At 42.5% G+C, this 14,923-nt stretch overlaps 1 protein-coding gene across 1 annotated transcript in view; it reads right to left on the reverse strand.

Moving 5' to 3' along the window:
* Positions 1–1,476: 1,476 nt before the first annotated feature.
* Positions 1,477–14,923, reverse strand: part of MYH16 (myosin heavy chain 16) — a 35,841-nt gene continuing 22,394 nt past the window's right edge. The window contains 15 exon segments of the mRNA XM_080387001.1: positions 1,477–4,573; positions 4,576–4,606; positions 6,840–6,968; positions 6,972–7,028; positions 9,447–9,743; positions 10,168–10,192; positions 10,194–10,261; positions 10,390–10,453; positions 10,455–10,521; positions 11,739–11,837; positions 11,840–11,876; positions 11,878–11,949; positions 13,850–13,871; positions 14,243–14,367; positions 14,371–14,433. Coding sequence (XP_080243127.1) covers positions 4,446–4,573; positions 4,576–4,606; positions 6,840–6,968; positions 6,972–7,028; positions 9,447–9,743; positions 10,168–10,192; positions 10,194–10,261; positions 10,390–10,453; positions 10,455–10,521; positions 11,739–11,837; positions 11,840–11,876; positions 11,878–11,949; positions 13,850–13,871; positions 14,243–14,367; positions 14,371–14,433 — 1,284 coding nt within the window. The 3' untranslated portion in view covers positions 1,477–4,445.

Genomic DNA, 14,923 nt, shown 5'->3' on the forward strand with positions numbered 1-14,923 from the left:
CGGGAGCGTGCGCGGCGCGCGGCGGTGGGTGCGCGTGCGCCGTCAGGCTGTTCGTCCCCCTGAGGGGCGGCCCGGGGCGGGCGAGCAGCCTGCGGAGGGAAGGGGGCTGTGGCCATCCCTGGTGTTCGGTAGCCTTGTGAGGGGAAGGGGCCCGTTGCCTTCTCTGCCGGCGGCAGCTGCGTGTCTGTGGGCCCGCAGCGCTGCTGGAGGGGCTGGCTGATGTGAGGCCTCCTGAGGCGGAGGTTGGCGGGCCAGAGCGGTGGGCTTGGGGAGGTTGTGGGGAGCTGAGGGGAGGTCGCTTGGGCTTGCTCAGGGAAGGCTGGGGTTACAGGGAGGTTGAGAGCTACTGTGTTCAATCTTTATAACCTTCCTCCCTTTTGGGTGCTCAAGGACGGAAGGAAGGTGTTCCCCACTGCAGGGGATGACAATCCTAACCCATTTAGGTGCTGTGGGACCTTCCCTCCTATCTGGCTGGAATATGCAAATAAGTATGTTTGCAGTACTTTGGCCTACTCTTAATCCCCGCGGGGAGCTGCTTGCTGTTCGAGGTCTCATGGTTTGGCTCCTGTAAAACTTCATTGCCTGCGAGGTTTCATGAGCTCAAGTATGACAAGTACAAAAAAAAAAAAGCGGCAAGTCTGGGGGAATTGGGAGAGATGAGTGGCTCCCAGATATACTGAAGAGCAATAGATTAGTGAATTTAATTTTGAGTCTGAGAGAAAATAAACAATTTATAAGCATCTAGAAGGAAATAAGAAGGTGAATGCTAGCCAGTATGGCTTTGTCATGAATGAGTTGAGCCAATCTAATTTCCTTTTCTGGCAGCATACAAGGCTTGCAGATAAGGGAGAAGCAGTATATGTCATATATCTTGATTTTTAGTAGAGCTTCTGACACTGGCTTGCAGGATATTCTAATAATAAACTGGGAAACCAGTCTAGATGATATGGCTCTAAGGGAGTTGCAAAACTGGTTGAGGAAAAATGTACTTGATAGCAGTGCTTGTACAGGGAATTACCCATGCCCATTACTCATCCATGATGAAATAAAGAATGCAATTACTGCATTTGAAGATCAAGTTTGAAGGCAGAAATAACACAGTCCTAGGGACTAGGTTTCAAAATGGGATCTCTATGGAAAAAATAGGATGCGGTTCAGTAGCAGGTGCACTGCTGTAACTTTAATGTAATCAACTGCGGAATTACAAGACTGGGAAAAATTGAGCATTTGGCTGTGTTGTAGGAAAGGATGGAGGAGCTGCCAGGGGTTGCAAACATGCAGGTCCATATAGGTAAGAAAACACTAATAACGTGTCCAGACAACTCCTTGGCTGAGCTATGCTGGACGAGAATGTCCAGTACTGAGCTCTGCACAAGAGAAATACGGATAGTTTGGAGAAAAAGGAGACAGTAACGATCAGAGCCTTTGAACACATGATTTTTGCTGAGCCTGTTGAGAGGATAGAAAACTCAGGAAAGATGTGGTAAGTCTTCAAATAGATAAAAGGCTGCTGCTATGAGGAAAGGAACAATTTGTTCTATCATGCCCACTGGGGGTAGGGCGAGAAGTTATAAACGAAGATAACAGCAAGGCAGATCTAGGTTACAGTGGAAAAAATTCTCTGTGATTCCTTTGAAGTAGTCAAGCCCTGTGCTGGATTGGCTTGACAGGATGTAGGGCTGCTCGTAGAGGTTTTTAGGAATGGATCAGGCAAATACTTGTCAGAATAGCAGAAGCGCAATAGAAGATCTTGCATTCAGGAAGGAGGCTAGAGTAGATGGTCTCCTAAATCAGTGTTGTTACTATGGCTCTGTAACTGTGAGATATGTAATTGTTGCAGCTCTTATTGGCTTAACGATAAAACTAGATCAGCTGCACAGATTAAAAGATACGCAACTAGGCCAAGTAAAATTACGTAACACAAATGAAATTACATTTAAGTATGGTTTTATGTTTACAAAATTATTTTCACCAGATGGAGTGAAAGTATCTAAATGAGGAAGTCTGCAGAGCTTTTAAGCATTAAAAACTGAGGCCCTCTCTCCAGTGAAGCTTTACAGAGAATTTCCCACTGTTGTTCCTGCTGTATTGCTGATACAATTATGCTGTGCTAATCCAGAAAGGATGCCAATGTTTTTGGGATTAAGACCTCGGAAGCAAGACTGAATTGATCTTAGTAGTTTAGATGCAATCTGACCTTAAGATATATATGAAAAAAAAAAATGGAGCTGGGATATCCTCATGCAGCAAATGCGTGCAGCTGGGTAGCAGCCAGTCAAAAAGAGATCTTTTGGAAGAAGGCTGTTAAATATACAAACAGGTAATTGCAGATGAAGATACTGGCCTTGAGAGGTATTCTAGATGTGCGTTGTTCACCCCAGTATTTGAAAATACAGCAATTTCCAGTACAGTGCCCTGTCCTGCCTGATGTTTAAAAGGAAGATGTAACAAATTTTTTTTCCCCTAATTGTATTCCTGGCTTCTCTACAGCTGCCATCTAGATCACTCTATTTTGTCAAAATTGGTTTTTGTTAGTAATGTTCTTGAATTATCAAGAACATTGCCTTAAGATCAGATGAAGTCACTTGATGATTTTAAATAACTGCAAATCTGGGATTTCTAAGCAGGGAAAGTCCATGTATCCAAATGTCCTGCTTTTTTGCTACTTACTACTGGGTCCCCCTTGCCAACTCCTGTTTTAACATATGGAATGTGTATGATACAGAATGGGAAAGAAGGAAGACTGTTCCCACTGCGTGCAGCTTGACCAAACTTTCACTTTGCAGTCTTTTTGCACGCTGGCTTTCTAGGTAGTGATGAGCTTGATACTGACTGTTTTTCCCCTGCGGCCGGAGAAGATTTGTGGTGAAGTAGGTAGGAGCCTGTGTGCTCAGGCTGCCAGGGCCCTAGGCTCAGGCTGTAAATGACCACCTTCAGAGCAAAGTGTAAAGTGTGTGACATCTGGCAGCACCTGCGCTCTGTTCGCCTGCTTTTCACAGGTGGTATGCCTAAATGCATTTGTTCCAGTTGTCCAAGCAGGGCTTGGAGAACAACAGCAGGGTGTTTGGATGACAGCAGTGTTTTACTCCAGCTCCTACAGAAAGTGATCAGTAGAAAAGACAACAGCAGTGTTTATCACCATTTTTTTTTATTAAGGCAGCAAAATTGTACGTTGGCATTGTTAACATTGGCTGGTTTAAGGCATTCACTGGGGTTCTGAAGTAATTCTCCCACAACCAACAAAGTCTCATGTCCTGCAGACTGTACCCCACTGTGTAGCCACAGGAGCAGTTTCTGCCTCTCAGCTTGTTTGAATTTGCTCTTCCTGTGCTACCTATCCTCCTGTTGCAGCACCCCAGTATGCCTAGCATCTTAGCTTTGAGCAGCAACCCTGAATGCTATGTTCTGCTGTCTTGCTGTGAACAAGTTCAAGTTTTTGTCCATACACTAAGCTTTATTAAGACTATGAATGAAGACCATTGATGACAGGAATTATTTGCAAGAGACTCCCCAGATCACATCTCCTATCCTTGGCTTGCAAAATCCTAAATCTGTGTTAGCACAGATCTTCCAAGTAGTGCCGGATGTCTTCTGTCATTCCAGGTACACTTGAGAAGTATTATTGGCAAGTTTTTGGGTCTGACACACAGATAATTCTTCTATTTGCAGATCATTGCACACTTTTTTTCTGTCTTCTAGTAATTTTCCTATGTAGGCCACTTTGATTTCAAACCTGTTGTTTTAATCAGTACTATAGCAATTTTTCAATGGGCAGCTCCTGGCAAGATACACAGTACTCTGGAAGAAAAGAGGACATTGAAGTGGTATTGCAGTAGTATCTTACCTTTCAAAACCTTGCTAATAAAGAAGGTAGAAATGCTGTAATGTCTATGCATGTGCCTGTCAATCCTCTTGCTATGAAAAGAAATAATTTTTAGAAGCAATGATGTGCTACCCTTTGTTTTTTACCACAGAGGAATGAGAGGGTGTAGGAATTTTGTACTCACTTTGTATAGTTTTGGTCTTCTCTTCCCTGCTAGACTGCTAGAGTATACAGAAATGTCCTGGAGTATCATGCCAGGATGAGATGGGCTTTTTCCTAAGAGTGGTCTTTGCTGTGCAATTTTGGCGTCCGTGATAAAAGACTTAACCCTTAATGTGCTTTTTGGAATTTTTACTTTTGAAAGTAAAAGCATGCTGTTATTTTCCCCTTTCTCTTTTACCATTAGTGAAAACACATCTGTAGTAACCATTAGCTATTTCAGAACTTACCTCTGTGCATAAAGAGACTTGTGAAATATCTCTCTTCCCTTTGGTAGGGAACTACATGAGTCAGCTGGTGTTGAGAACACACCTATGTTTTCCTCAACTTCATCCCACGCCCTTTTCTGCTCTAATAAATTCATGGCAGGTGGATTCAAATATGTGTGCTCCAGCTTTGGTGCCTATTCCTGAGCTGCTGACCAGAGTGAGAGGATTGAGGCACTTGGATAACCTCCCCAGAAGGCTAGCCCTTTGCTTGCTGAGACACAGTGCCTGGTGTGCACTTTTAGAGCCGGTTCAGCCATCCCATCTCTTCTGCATCGTTCAGTTCATATATGGTCTTCTTTTACTTGGCCAGGTTCTGGTTAGCCTCCTTTTCCTGTACTAGAAACAGATTGATTTAACAAGAGAAATCTTTGAACTGGGAAAAACTGATGTGGAACATATCTGATATCTGTGCCTAACAACATCAAGGTGAAGAGTACAGTCATGACCCTGAAGAATGATAGTTAGGTATTTTTTAAATTGTGTGTTCCTGCCTCTGCACATATTAGAGACCATAATTGAGGATAGGAAGTGGCTGCAAAGAAGGGAGAGGAGAAGAATCCTTTGGAGAGAATGCTGCACAGTTTCAGGTGACTGTCTCAAAGTGTGCGTGCAAGTCTAACATGGGCTACAAGTCTAGGGATGCTGACATTGAAATTGAATGTGTGCTTCCTGCAGTATGTGTTTTGGAGAGGCAAAATGCCCCTGGTGTGCGCAAGGTGTGATTGTGTGATCATAGAATATCTCAAGTTGGAAGGGGCGCATAAGAATCATTGAGTCTGACTCGCAAGTGATGAAACAGTGAGCTGGAGCAGGGAATACGTACAGCATCCTCAGTTTGCCTCTTAAGTTTACAGTTTGTTCTGCATCTTTTTCAGTTGCTCCTACATGCACCATTTGGTTTTGTAGCCATTTTTTGTGGAAGACCTGCTCCTTTAGAGGTCTCTTGTTACTATGCAGAATTTTTAGTCTCCGCACAGTGTTTCTGTTTGGAGTGGAACCTGTTTCCAGTTCCTTAATGTGAAAAGGAGCAGAAGGATAATTGATGTGCAATTATGAGGATCAGCAAAAGAAATAGGAAGATGGTACCTACCCCAGGACTTTGAAGTTACTCGTGCTTTAGAGTTTTGTTGCAGTTGAAAAATAAATGGCAAGTCATGTGACTGATGACAGTACACCTTGCAAATTCTCCTTTGTGGGTGCAGATCAGCCGCTGATACCAGTGGCTTGTTACTGCTGTACTCAAGTACCATAAAGATACTGATTGATGAGTTCTGTGCAGGGTGCAAAGTGCTGAAGTTCTCTTGCACTCCAGTGGGTTGAGAGTGTCCTACATGCATCTTTTCTGCCTAGTCAGGATTTCCTTAAATTAGTGTATTCCCTTTGGGACATGTTGGTTGTTAAATGAAAATGTTTCTTTTCAGATATTTGTGCTCCATGTGGAGGGAAAGTATTTCATAGCTGCTCTGTTGGAATGATGTTTCTGATATATTTGTACATGTTTTTCTTACCCTGGAGTTTCATGATGGCGGGTTTTTTTCTCCTTTCAGGGCTAGCTGCTCAACCTAATCCATCTTGACTTACAGGTCTTCTATTGCAATTTAATAGTTGTTCTTAATCTTTTCCAGGTGTGCTTAATGATCCTGCTCCTGACACAGATCTCTTGCCACGCAAGAAGCCTGTGAGGAAGGTATGAAACAGATTGACAGCACAGTTATTTATACAGATCATTGAAAGCTAGAATATGTAAACCCAATATCTGTGCGTTACCTTCTGAGGAATTTTGCCATACCTTCAATTCTTCTGTGTATTGTAGGTTGCCTTTCTGAAGACTGGATCCACAGTTCACAGAAATCAGTGGAAGTAATCCCAGCTGACGTGGGCAACTCTAGATCGGACCGTAAACCAGTGGTGACATGCTTGCTTAGTACCACTGACTAGTCAACGGTATTATCCTCACCTATTATTAAGTTCTAATGACACTTCAGGCTTTTATTTCAACTCTTCAGTGGAAAGAGGGTGGCTGAGATTGTGCTGTAGATAGAGGGTGATGATATTGTCTGAATATGCCGTAGCTGAAAACACAAAGGTGGCAGAAGGCTCAGCCTCACCCTGGGAGGAAATGCTGTGCATTAAATCCACAGCTAGCTGTGATATTTCTGAAGTGCCAGTTGTCAGCACAGTGCCAAAGGAGCAATCTGCTCAGTGCTGGCAACTTTTCTCCCCTCTGTGCCAATTACGAATGCCATTGACTAGCTAGAGAGGGAAGCCGGCCTACTCTTTGTCGGAGACCTGATAGGTGTGATCAGTGGAGTTGTGTAACAAGTGAAAGAAGGGACAAATCAAGAGGAAATGGAGGAATTCCTCAGGGTGCCATCTGTGATATAGATTACCAGGGAGGCAGAGAGGAAGTGGATTTCTTCTTTTGTGGATTAATTTTGCCAGGCTGCAATCAGTGAGCTAACATGCATTCTGCTTTTCAGGATCATAAAAAGCAATGGAAGTGCTAACATGTATTATTAACACTGTGCTTTCAAATCAGCACTGGAGAGAAATAATGGAGTATATGCCTTAAGGTTTCCAGCTACCAATGTAAAGGTCAGAAAGGTGGGGAGGTGACTTATATCAGCCACAGCTTTCTTTGCTCTCTCATCCGCTGCTCAGTACTTGCTGATGATTTCCTCATGCTCATTAGTAGTGTGTTGAAGGTCAGGCTTCAGCTTTCATTTAAAGCAAGCAGACTGATTCTAGAGGGCAGAAAGAAGTCTTAGACACCCAGAATGTCGTATCTGCTCAACTTTTCCATTTGACTCTCACAAGAGATGATTTGTGCCTCACGGTTTTCTGTAGAGTTTGGGTTTTTTTCTATAAAATTGTTCACTGTTAAGCCAAGTGGGATTCATCCCCACGGGATCTGTGTTGTAGAACGTTAGGACCTGTGTATTTACTTGCACGCTAAACAAGAGCTAAAATGATACACCTCTGAGGCAGAAATAGACCCTGTTGTTTATGAAGGGCTTGATTCTGGGTCTGTTTTCCTGAATTTGTTTGCATGAATTTAAGTTTATATACCCATATTATTTATTTCAAAGTTATGCTGCAGCAGCTGGCTTTAGACCCAGCTGAAACTGTGTTTGATGGCATTCTCAACAAACAGTCTCTGCTCCGCAGTTTATGATATGTATGTGTCTTTTTATCTCATGGAAAGTATGAGCCCCACAGCTCATTTAGTGCTTACTGTTTACTGATATGAATCATTGGAGGGCTGTTGTTGCTGCTGTAAAAATAATAAATAAAAAAAACCACTCTAAGGCAGGAGAACTACGAAGGTTTTAATAGAAAAACTGCATTCTAGCAACACAAGCTGCTCTTCAGGAAAACAACATCATGTAGATGTGCCATTGTGTTCCCGAATGCTGCACAAGTTCTGTGCTATGTTTTGTATAGGTTTTGTATAACAAATAAGTTTAAACCCCCAAATTTGGTATGGAGATAGCAGTTCAGCTGCTAAAAATGTATCCTTTTATTATCAGTCACTTGGAAGTGAATGCATTGGTTGCATTTTTTAACCTATTTGAATGAAAGCCACATTTACAACTCAGTTTTTATAACTGATGTTCCATAATTGCAGCTGAGAAATGCTTCTTTATTATCAGTCCTTTCCAGAAGTTGCACTCTTCTCCTTGGAAATGTTGACATGTGTGGTCTTTATGGAAAAGAACTGCAGGCTGTAATGGTGAACATTAAAGTAGCTTCTTAAATCTATGCACAAAATGAAATGGCAGGTATGTTATTTCATACTGCAGTCTGTAATGCAAGGATGCTTGAAATTTCACTAAAAAGAATCTCACTGTGGGCTACAGTCTATGGAGGAAATCTGAGCACCATGGAAACAACTATGAAAATTATAGTTTCAATGGAGGCAGAATTTTACACTGTCCTTTTTGAGGTGGGTTTTTCAAAAGTGCTCAGCACTGTCTTAGCTCTTCCACCAAGTTTGCTGGAAGTCTTTTCATAGGACTTGCTAGTAGCAAAGCTGGGCCAAGATGTTACTTTTTTTGAAGTCCTGCTATCAGTGTAGTATCTCTAAAGACAGAGCTCTTCATGTTTCTGTAGTTATGAGACCTATCTTACAGACCACTGTTATATTTATCCATTATTGGCCTAATCCTGCACATCTTACCCAGAGTTAAGATTTAATGCTAAACCACACGCATAAACTCTGACAAGGTAGCTGTTGCATAGTTCTGCTTTCTCTGTACATGGACAATAGGTTCATTATGTTTTCTCCATGGCCTCTGCCTGCTTCTGGAGTTTGCGAGGGTGCTTGCTGCCCTCCTGGCCAGTCTGCACTTCTTCCAGCTCTGTCTGTAGTGGGCAGGGGTGGCAGGTCCTGCTTCTGCAGCTCCTTGTGCTGGCAAAGCATCCTCATCCGTTTGGATTCAAAGGTCCTGAAAGCAGATGAAAGATTAGTGTAAATCATGAAGAGAGAGGAAGCTGGAAAATGTAGCAGGACTTTCTGCAAAGCTGTTCTTTAAGGTGATGCCAGAATTAAAAAAAAAAAAAAAAAAAACAAAAAAAACCCCAAAAACTAAACTCCACAAAAAAACCCACAGCATTGGATCCCAGTATCGTGTATGCCTGTCTTATGTCATTGTAGCCACACTGGCTTTACAAGAATTACTTCTGACTGAGACAGATATAACTGAGGCCAAGTTAGGTTTGAGTGTGTGTGTATTTATACATGTGTATAGAGAGAATCTTTGTTGTTACTCTTTAAGGTGCTAAAATTAGATTTTTGGCAGCAGTTGTATCACTTTATTCCAACAAAGAGACTAGCCTTTTACTAATTTACTTAGTTTAATTTTAGAAATGAAGAGCCAAAGGAAGCTCTAGTTTTACATCTCAGTTTCTAGTCCATTTCTTGGCTATCCTGTTCAAACAGCAATTACAATTTCTCTTAAAGGGAGAACTTTTTTGTTTTAATTACCTATGAATAATTCTTTGGGTTTCTAGTTTGACAAAAGCTGATAGTAATGCTTGTCTTGTATAAGGTTTGTTGGAACGACTGCAGATTGAAATTGGTGTTGAGTGGGAGAACCAGGGCTTTTGAATGTGAATTCTCAATTTGTCTAAGGTGTCTGTTTAAAGAGTACATAGCCTACTGCTTTGCTGCTTAAGCTATAAAATAGAACTGGTGTGCTTTTCCATCCAGGGACCTGCTTCCACACTTCCCGGTTTACATTGACCTGCTGTTGCAGTTTATTCAGTGTCATGACAAGTTCACTGTTGTTCCTGTTGGCACAATCCAGCTGCATTTCCAGGCTGGTCAGGTCAGTGTCCATCTCCTTGAGCCTGAGAGCTTCATCACTCCCTTTTGCTTCAGTCTCCAGACTCACCCGCAGAGACTCAATTGCATGCTGGTGATTATTTCTGTGGAGTCCAGCGAAGCATATGGTACAGCATTCTGTTATGTTGAGTCTGATCCAGCCTTTCTATCAAATTATTGCCCACCAAGTAATAAAAATACATTAACTTTTCAAACTTGTTTAAAACTGATACACCAGGATTTGGCACCAAGCCATTCATTAATACCTTCTTTTGAAATCTAGGGCTGGAGAGCTTTCTAGAGGTCATCTTAAAAATCTACTGCCTAAAATCTGGATTGCCTCCTGCTAAATCAGTCCCACTAGATAATGTGTGACCAGACTGCACTTAACTTCCAATAATGGAGACTGTAACCTCCAGACAATCTGGCCTGAGGAGTAATTCCCCTTAATGATTATAAAACTTTCCTAGTATCTAACTTAAAACCTCCATGCTGCAGCCTTTGCCTGTGGCTTAATGCTATATCATCACTGTTTCAAATTCTTCCTTCTCATGTTCTCCTGTTGATGTCAGCTTTAACCTGAGCCACTTCGAGCTGAATGTATATCAGTTTATTTTCTCCAGCCTGCAAGGAAAGGTGCAACAGGATGAATAATGCCCTTTTCTGGGGTTATACATGCAAAATCCATCTGATGGAATGTGGGCAGCAGGCACCAGGCTGGCATGCAGCTCTCATATCTGTAGCACTGGTACCTGTGGGAAAGACTTCGCCTCCTCCAGTGCCATGTGCAGTTCATCTTTCTTAATCTCCAGTCTCTATCTTTTGCAGCTCATGAATGCTCTTCCCTCCCTCCCCGAGCTGATTGATTAGATCCTTAATTTCCTCTAGGGAAGAAAACGGATATTTCATATGATAGGTTTATTTCAGGACTATGAACTTTACCAAGTGCATCGGACAGATTCTTTGAATGGAAATGGCATTAAATGGTTCCAGTCGCTTTGTATCAGCTGCCCTTTTCTTTCCTTGCAAGATATTATCCTGGATTTCTGAACGAGCGCTGCTAGCTGCATGTGTTCATGGAGGTGGAAGAATGAAGCCCGCTAAATCAAGAGAATTTTTTTTCAGTTTTTATGCAGCCTTCCCCTCTCCCTCTTTCTGATGCTTGCTCTTACAAAATGAAAACAGGACACCACACCATCTCTCTATGGCAGAATGGGGCGCTCTGCCAGCGCATGTAGGCCAGAGCAAAGGGCTGGGGGAGAATAGCCCAGTAAACACTGGGTCTGTGCCAGAGAGTCCATCACTGTTTTCTGTTGGCCACAAGGGCAGCAGATTGTAGCATCTTCTAAATATTTATAGTGTCGTCTTCCAGCCTCTTGTAAGAGATCGATTTTTGCAATTTACAGAAGTAGTTTAAAAAAAAAAAAAAGAAGCAAAGGCAGCTGTTCTCCCTGTACAGCCAGGGAGGGAGAAGCGATGCAAAGAGGGAGACACTGAGCAGGAGTTTAACTGACTTGCTCTGAACTGACTCCTGGAGATGCCTAATCCTCCCTGCTAAAGGTTAAAGGGAAGGTCATCTTCCCAGGGTAAAGCTGGCCATTGTTAATAGTCCCCTAAGTGCATTGCTCCGAATTAGAGAGAATGCTGACAGCCAGAACTGGGACTGCAGCCTGTGTCTTATTTAAGCCTAATGCCGTAACCAGTCCCTTATCCCCTTATGTGGAGCTCCAGTGGTGATATGTGGCCCAACCTGGAGTGATGGCCTCCTAGTGTAACAGCGAGTACAACTATGCTGCTATTGTGATCACATTTTGAGGGTTCAGAAAGGACCTCAACCCTGAATGTTACCCCAGAGTTGGTTCCCTGGAAGCAGTATACAGGTGCTAGTTACAATCGGGTAATCTGAGAGGGGTGTCATGTGTGTGAGTGCAGAAGCTAACCTGTAACTTTAAGTGCATCACATGCACATCCCCAGAGAGTGATAGCACTGCTAGAAATAAGAAAGGTGGAATTGGTACTGGAAGACACTACAAGAGATCATTCAGTAGGAATCAAGGGGCTTATGATTTGCAGAGCTGTTTAACATCAAACCAGTACTTACCCTGAAGGGCCTTGTTCTTCTTCTTCACAGATTCCAAGTGCTCCGAGGATTCTTTATAGGCTGTCTTAAGCTCAAAATTTTCAATTGTGTACATTTCTTCTGGGAACTATCCACTTCCTCCTGTAGCTTTTTGCATTTTTTGTTGCCATTCTGCTAGCATCTTATTAAAGGCTCTCTGCTTCTTGGCCAGGGCAGCACAAGCAACGTTGGCCTGGAAAGATAAAGCCAAGCATTCACTGGACACAAGTTTCCTTTACACTTCACTTCTCTGCATGTCCTGCCAGCTAGTCACAGTTAAATTGGCAGCCACTCTAATGACTGGCAGAGTTTCTCTTGGTCACTCTGAATAGATGATTAAAATGTTTACAAGGCTTTCTTTCCTCACCATTAGGAATTTAACAAGATCACCCAGTTCCCATCAGTGTGATAGTCTTCCTTGCTCCTGTGGTTATAATGATGCTGCTGTGGAGCAAATGTTTTCCACTTCACATATTCCTTGTGCAGATGTGCTGTTAGTAATTGCCTGGGTTGATTAGTGTGACTCTTTCTATTTCAAAGACAATTCGGTTACAAACAAGATGTTATTCAGACTATTTTAGACTGTGTTTAACTGCTTGTCAAGAAAGGAAAGAATAAAGGTACATTTTTCTTTCCTAGGATCTTTTAATCACAAATATTCTACATATCCTTATGATCCACACATGCATTCAGATACCATGGTGACAAGCACACCACAGGAACCATAGAATAAAGAACTGCTTCATTAAAGAAAGTGATGGTAAAACAGATTTTTTCAGTTCAGTAATGTAATGCTGTATGTGGGATTTTCGGCTCTTGAGACCTGTTCTAAAGCTGACTGCAGTCATTGGCAGATACCCAAGGACTTCAGTGGATTTGGAGCAGCCTTTGTGCCTATTTTAAGTAACATTTTTATTCAAATGTCCAACAGTTGCACTACTATTCATGCTCTTACACGAACACTAGCAAGAGTAGAAGTACTAATTTAATGAAGGAATGTTCGTTGCTAGTGTTTAAACTACATGTTGTTTAGAACTGCTTTGAGTATGGTAGTTAATAACTAGTGGCCAGCCCACTGGTACTGTAACACCAAAAAGTTCAAAGCAGGATATCATTAACCTTAAAAAGAAGATGAATACCTTGCCTTGCAGTAAAGGAGGGCTTTTGCTTTAGCTGTACTCTTGTTTCTGGAAGTCAGCTAATGAGCTTACGAGAAGCATGCTGTGTGCTCCTAGGAATTAGCTGCGGCTCTCATCTGGGTTTTCTCTTGATGTGATAAATCTTAGCCTTGCTTTTCATGGCCATACAGATTACTTGACGTTTATAATAGAGACATCTTAAAATATTCAGAAATAAGGAACCAGTCCAAAGCTGACCTGAGTTAACAGAAAGACTGCCAGGGCTTCCAGTACCAGCTCTTAGATCTTGCTGGTCAGGCTTGAGCTGGATGCACTCTTAAATGGCTGCATTTCTTGCCTTCTCAAGGTCAACAGTGAAGTCCTCCACTTTTTTTTTTTTCTGTTTTGTTCTGAAGCCTCTGCTTAGTTTTCTCTGTACTGGAAACCTAGGCTTGGACTGATATGGCTGTCTTCTCTGCTTTTTGAAGCCTCACAGAACTTTGTCCTGAGGGAAGGAGGGCAGAAATATCCTGGTGAGTAGTTCATAGAGTGAGGAGTGGTAGGAATCAGCAGCCCTCATCTCCTAGACCACCATCACTGTTTTCACCAATGAAAAGGTGAAATCCTGGCAGCAGTCTCAGAAGAGGGATTGTAAAACCATTATTAGGATATGGCTGGTTCTTCCCCCCACTGGTAGATACGGCACACTGGGCTGCAGCTCAGGTCTGTATTACTGGATTGTTACCTGGTGATAGACATTTCCACCTTCCATTCAGGTAGGATGTTGTCTAACGGCGAAGTAGACTCCCTCCCTTGTGAATATCTTTGGGTCTCTACAAAGTCATATGGAGATGTAGTAGCTTATTCTGTTTGTCTCAATTTGTTCAGGCACATACTGACACCCTCCAGATGCCTTGGCTTTTGTTGCTGTTATGTGAAAGCACCTTTGTTTGCTGTGTTAGAGAGACTGCTTACAAAGACTGGGTCACCTTCGAGCCTGTAATACCAGATCTCAACGACTGGATTCTAAGAGGTTTAATCTGGTTTGATGCTCGCTTTATTCTTAGAAAATGCTAGTGGCTTTTGTAGAGCTGCTGGAAGAGTAAAGTCCTTGTTGGAATAAAGAAAGGCTATCCAAACTCAAGCCTTTTGGTGTTGGTTTTCTGTTGTCAGGGTGCAAGTGTTAGGTCTCAATAGTTACTGCTTATTATTGCAAGTGTTATTTTCTTCCTCTTGACTGGAGCCCTTCACTTTCTCTCTGTCTTGCCAAACTGAGTCCTGACAGGTCGCATCTATAAGCTGTGACTCGGGACCCAAACTAAATAATGACACTGCTGAAAGTCCCATCCCAGAAAGCTCCGTGCTCACTTGGTTTCTTCCAGCTCTGGTTCTTTCAATGGCATCCTGTATTTAGTCCTCCAGACTGCGACTTCAATATTGAGTTTAGAGACCAGGTGCTGCAGTTCGGCTTTGCTCTCCTCCTCTTCCTTCAACTACTCTTTCATCACATCCAAATCATGCTTGGTGTTGGCCAGGCTCACTACAGCAGCAGTGCAGGACTAGAGATAGCACAGCCATTACTATGCGTCTGTTGTATTGGAAGGATGAATACACTGACCTCACTCCCAGAACTGGAGTGCTCCACTTGAACAACTCCGTTCTGTACCAGCTAGAAGCATCTCAGGCTTCAAAATATCTTCCTGGTCAGGAGCCAAGTTTCTGTTCCCCATACCTGTTTTTTGCTGTACTGCGGTGAATTGAATTGAGCTCATACAAGTGAAAACAGAACTTGGCTTGTCATCATCACTGTTTTCTCTCAAACAGTGTTTCAAAAGAATTATGACAGTAAACCCATTTCATGATTGTTCTGAACACAGAGAGGATTCTTGCCAGACTTTTGATATACAGGTGCAGTACTGGAATTACTCTTTGGAGACAAGCAGAAATTTCCAAGATGCAGGTGTCAGGCAGAGATCTGAAATACCGGTATATTTTGAGCCAGACTTGTGTGATCTGTGCAAATAAACTGCTGTGTGATCCCCTGAATGG

Source organism: Falco punctatus (genome assembly GCF_963210335.1).
Source record: "Falco punctatus genome assembly, chromosome: 4".
NCBI classification, from domain to species: Eukaryota; Metazoa; Chordata; class Aves; order Falconiformes; family Falconidae; genus Falco; species Falco punctatus.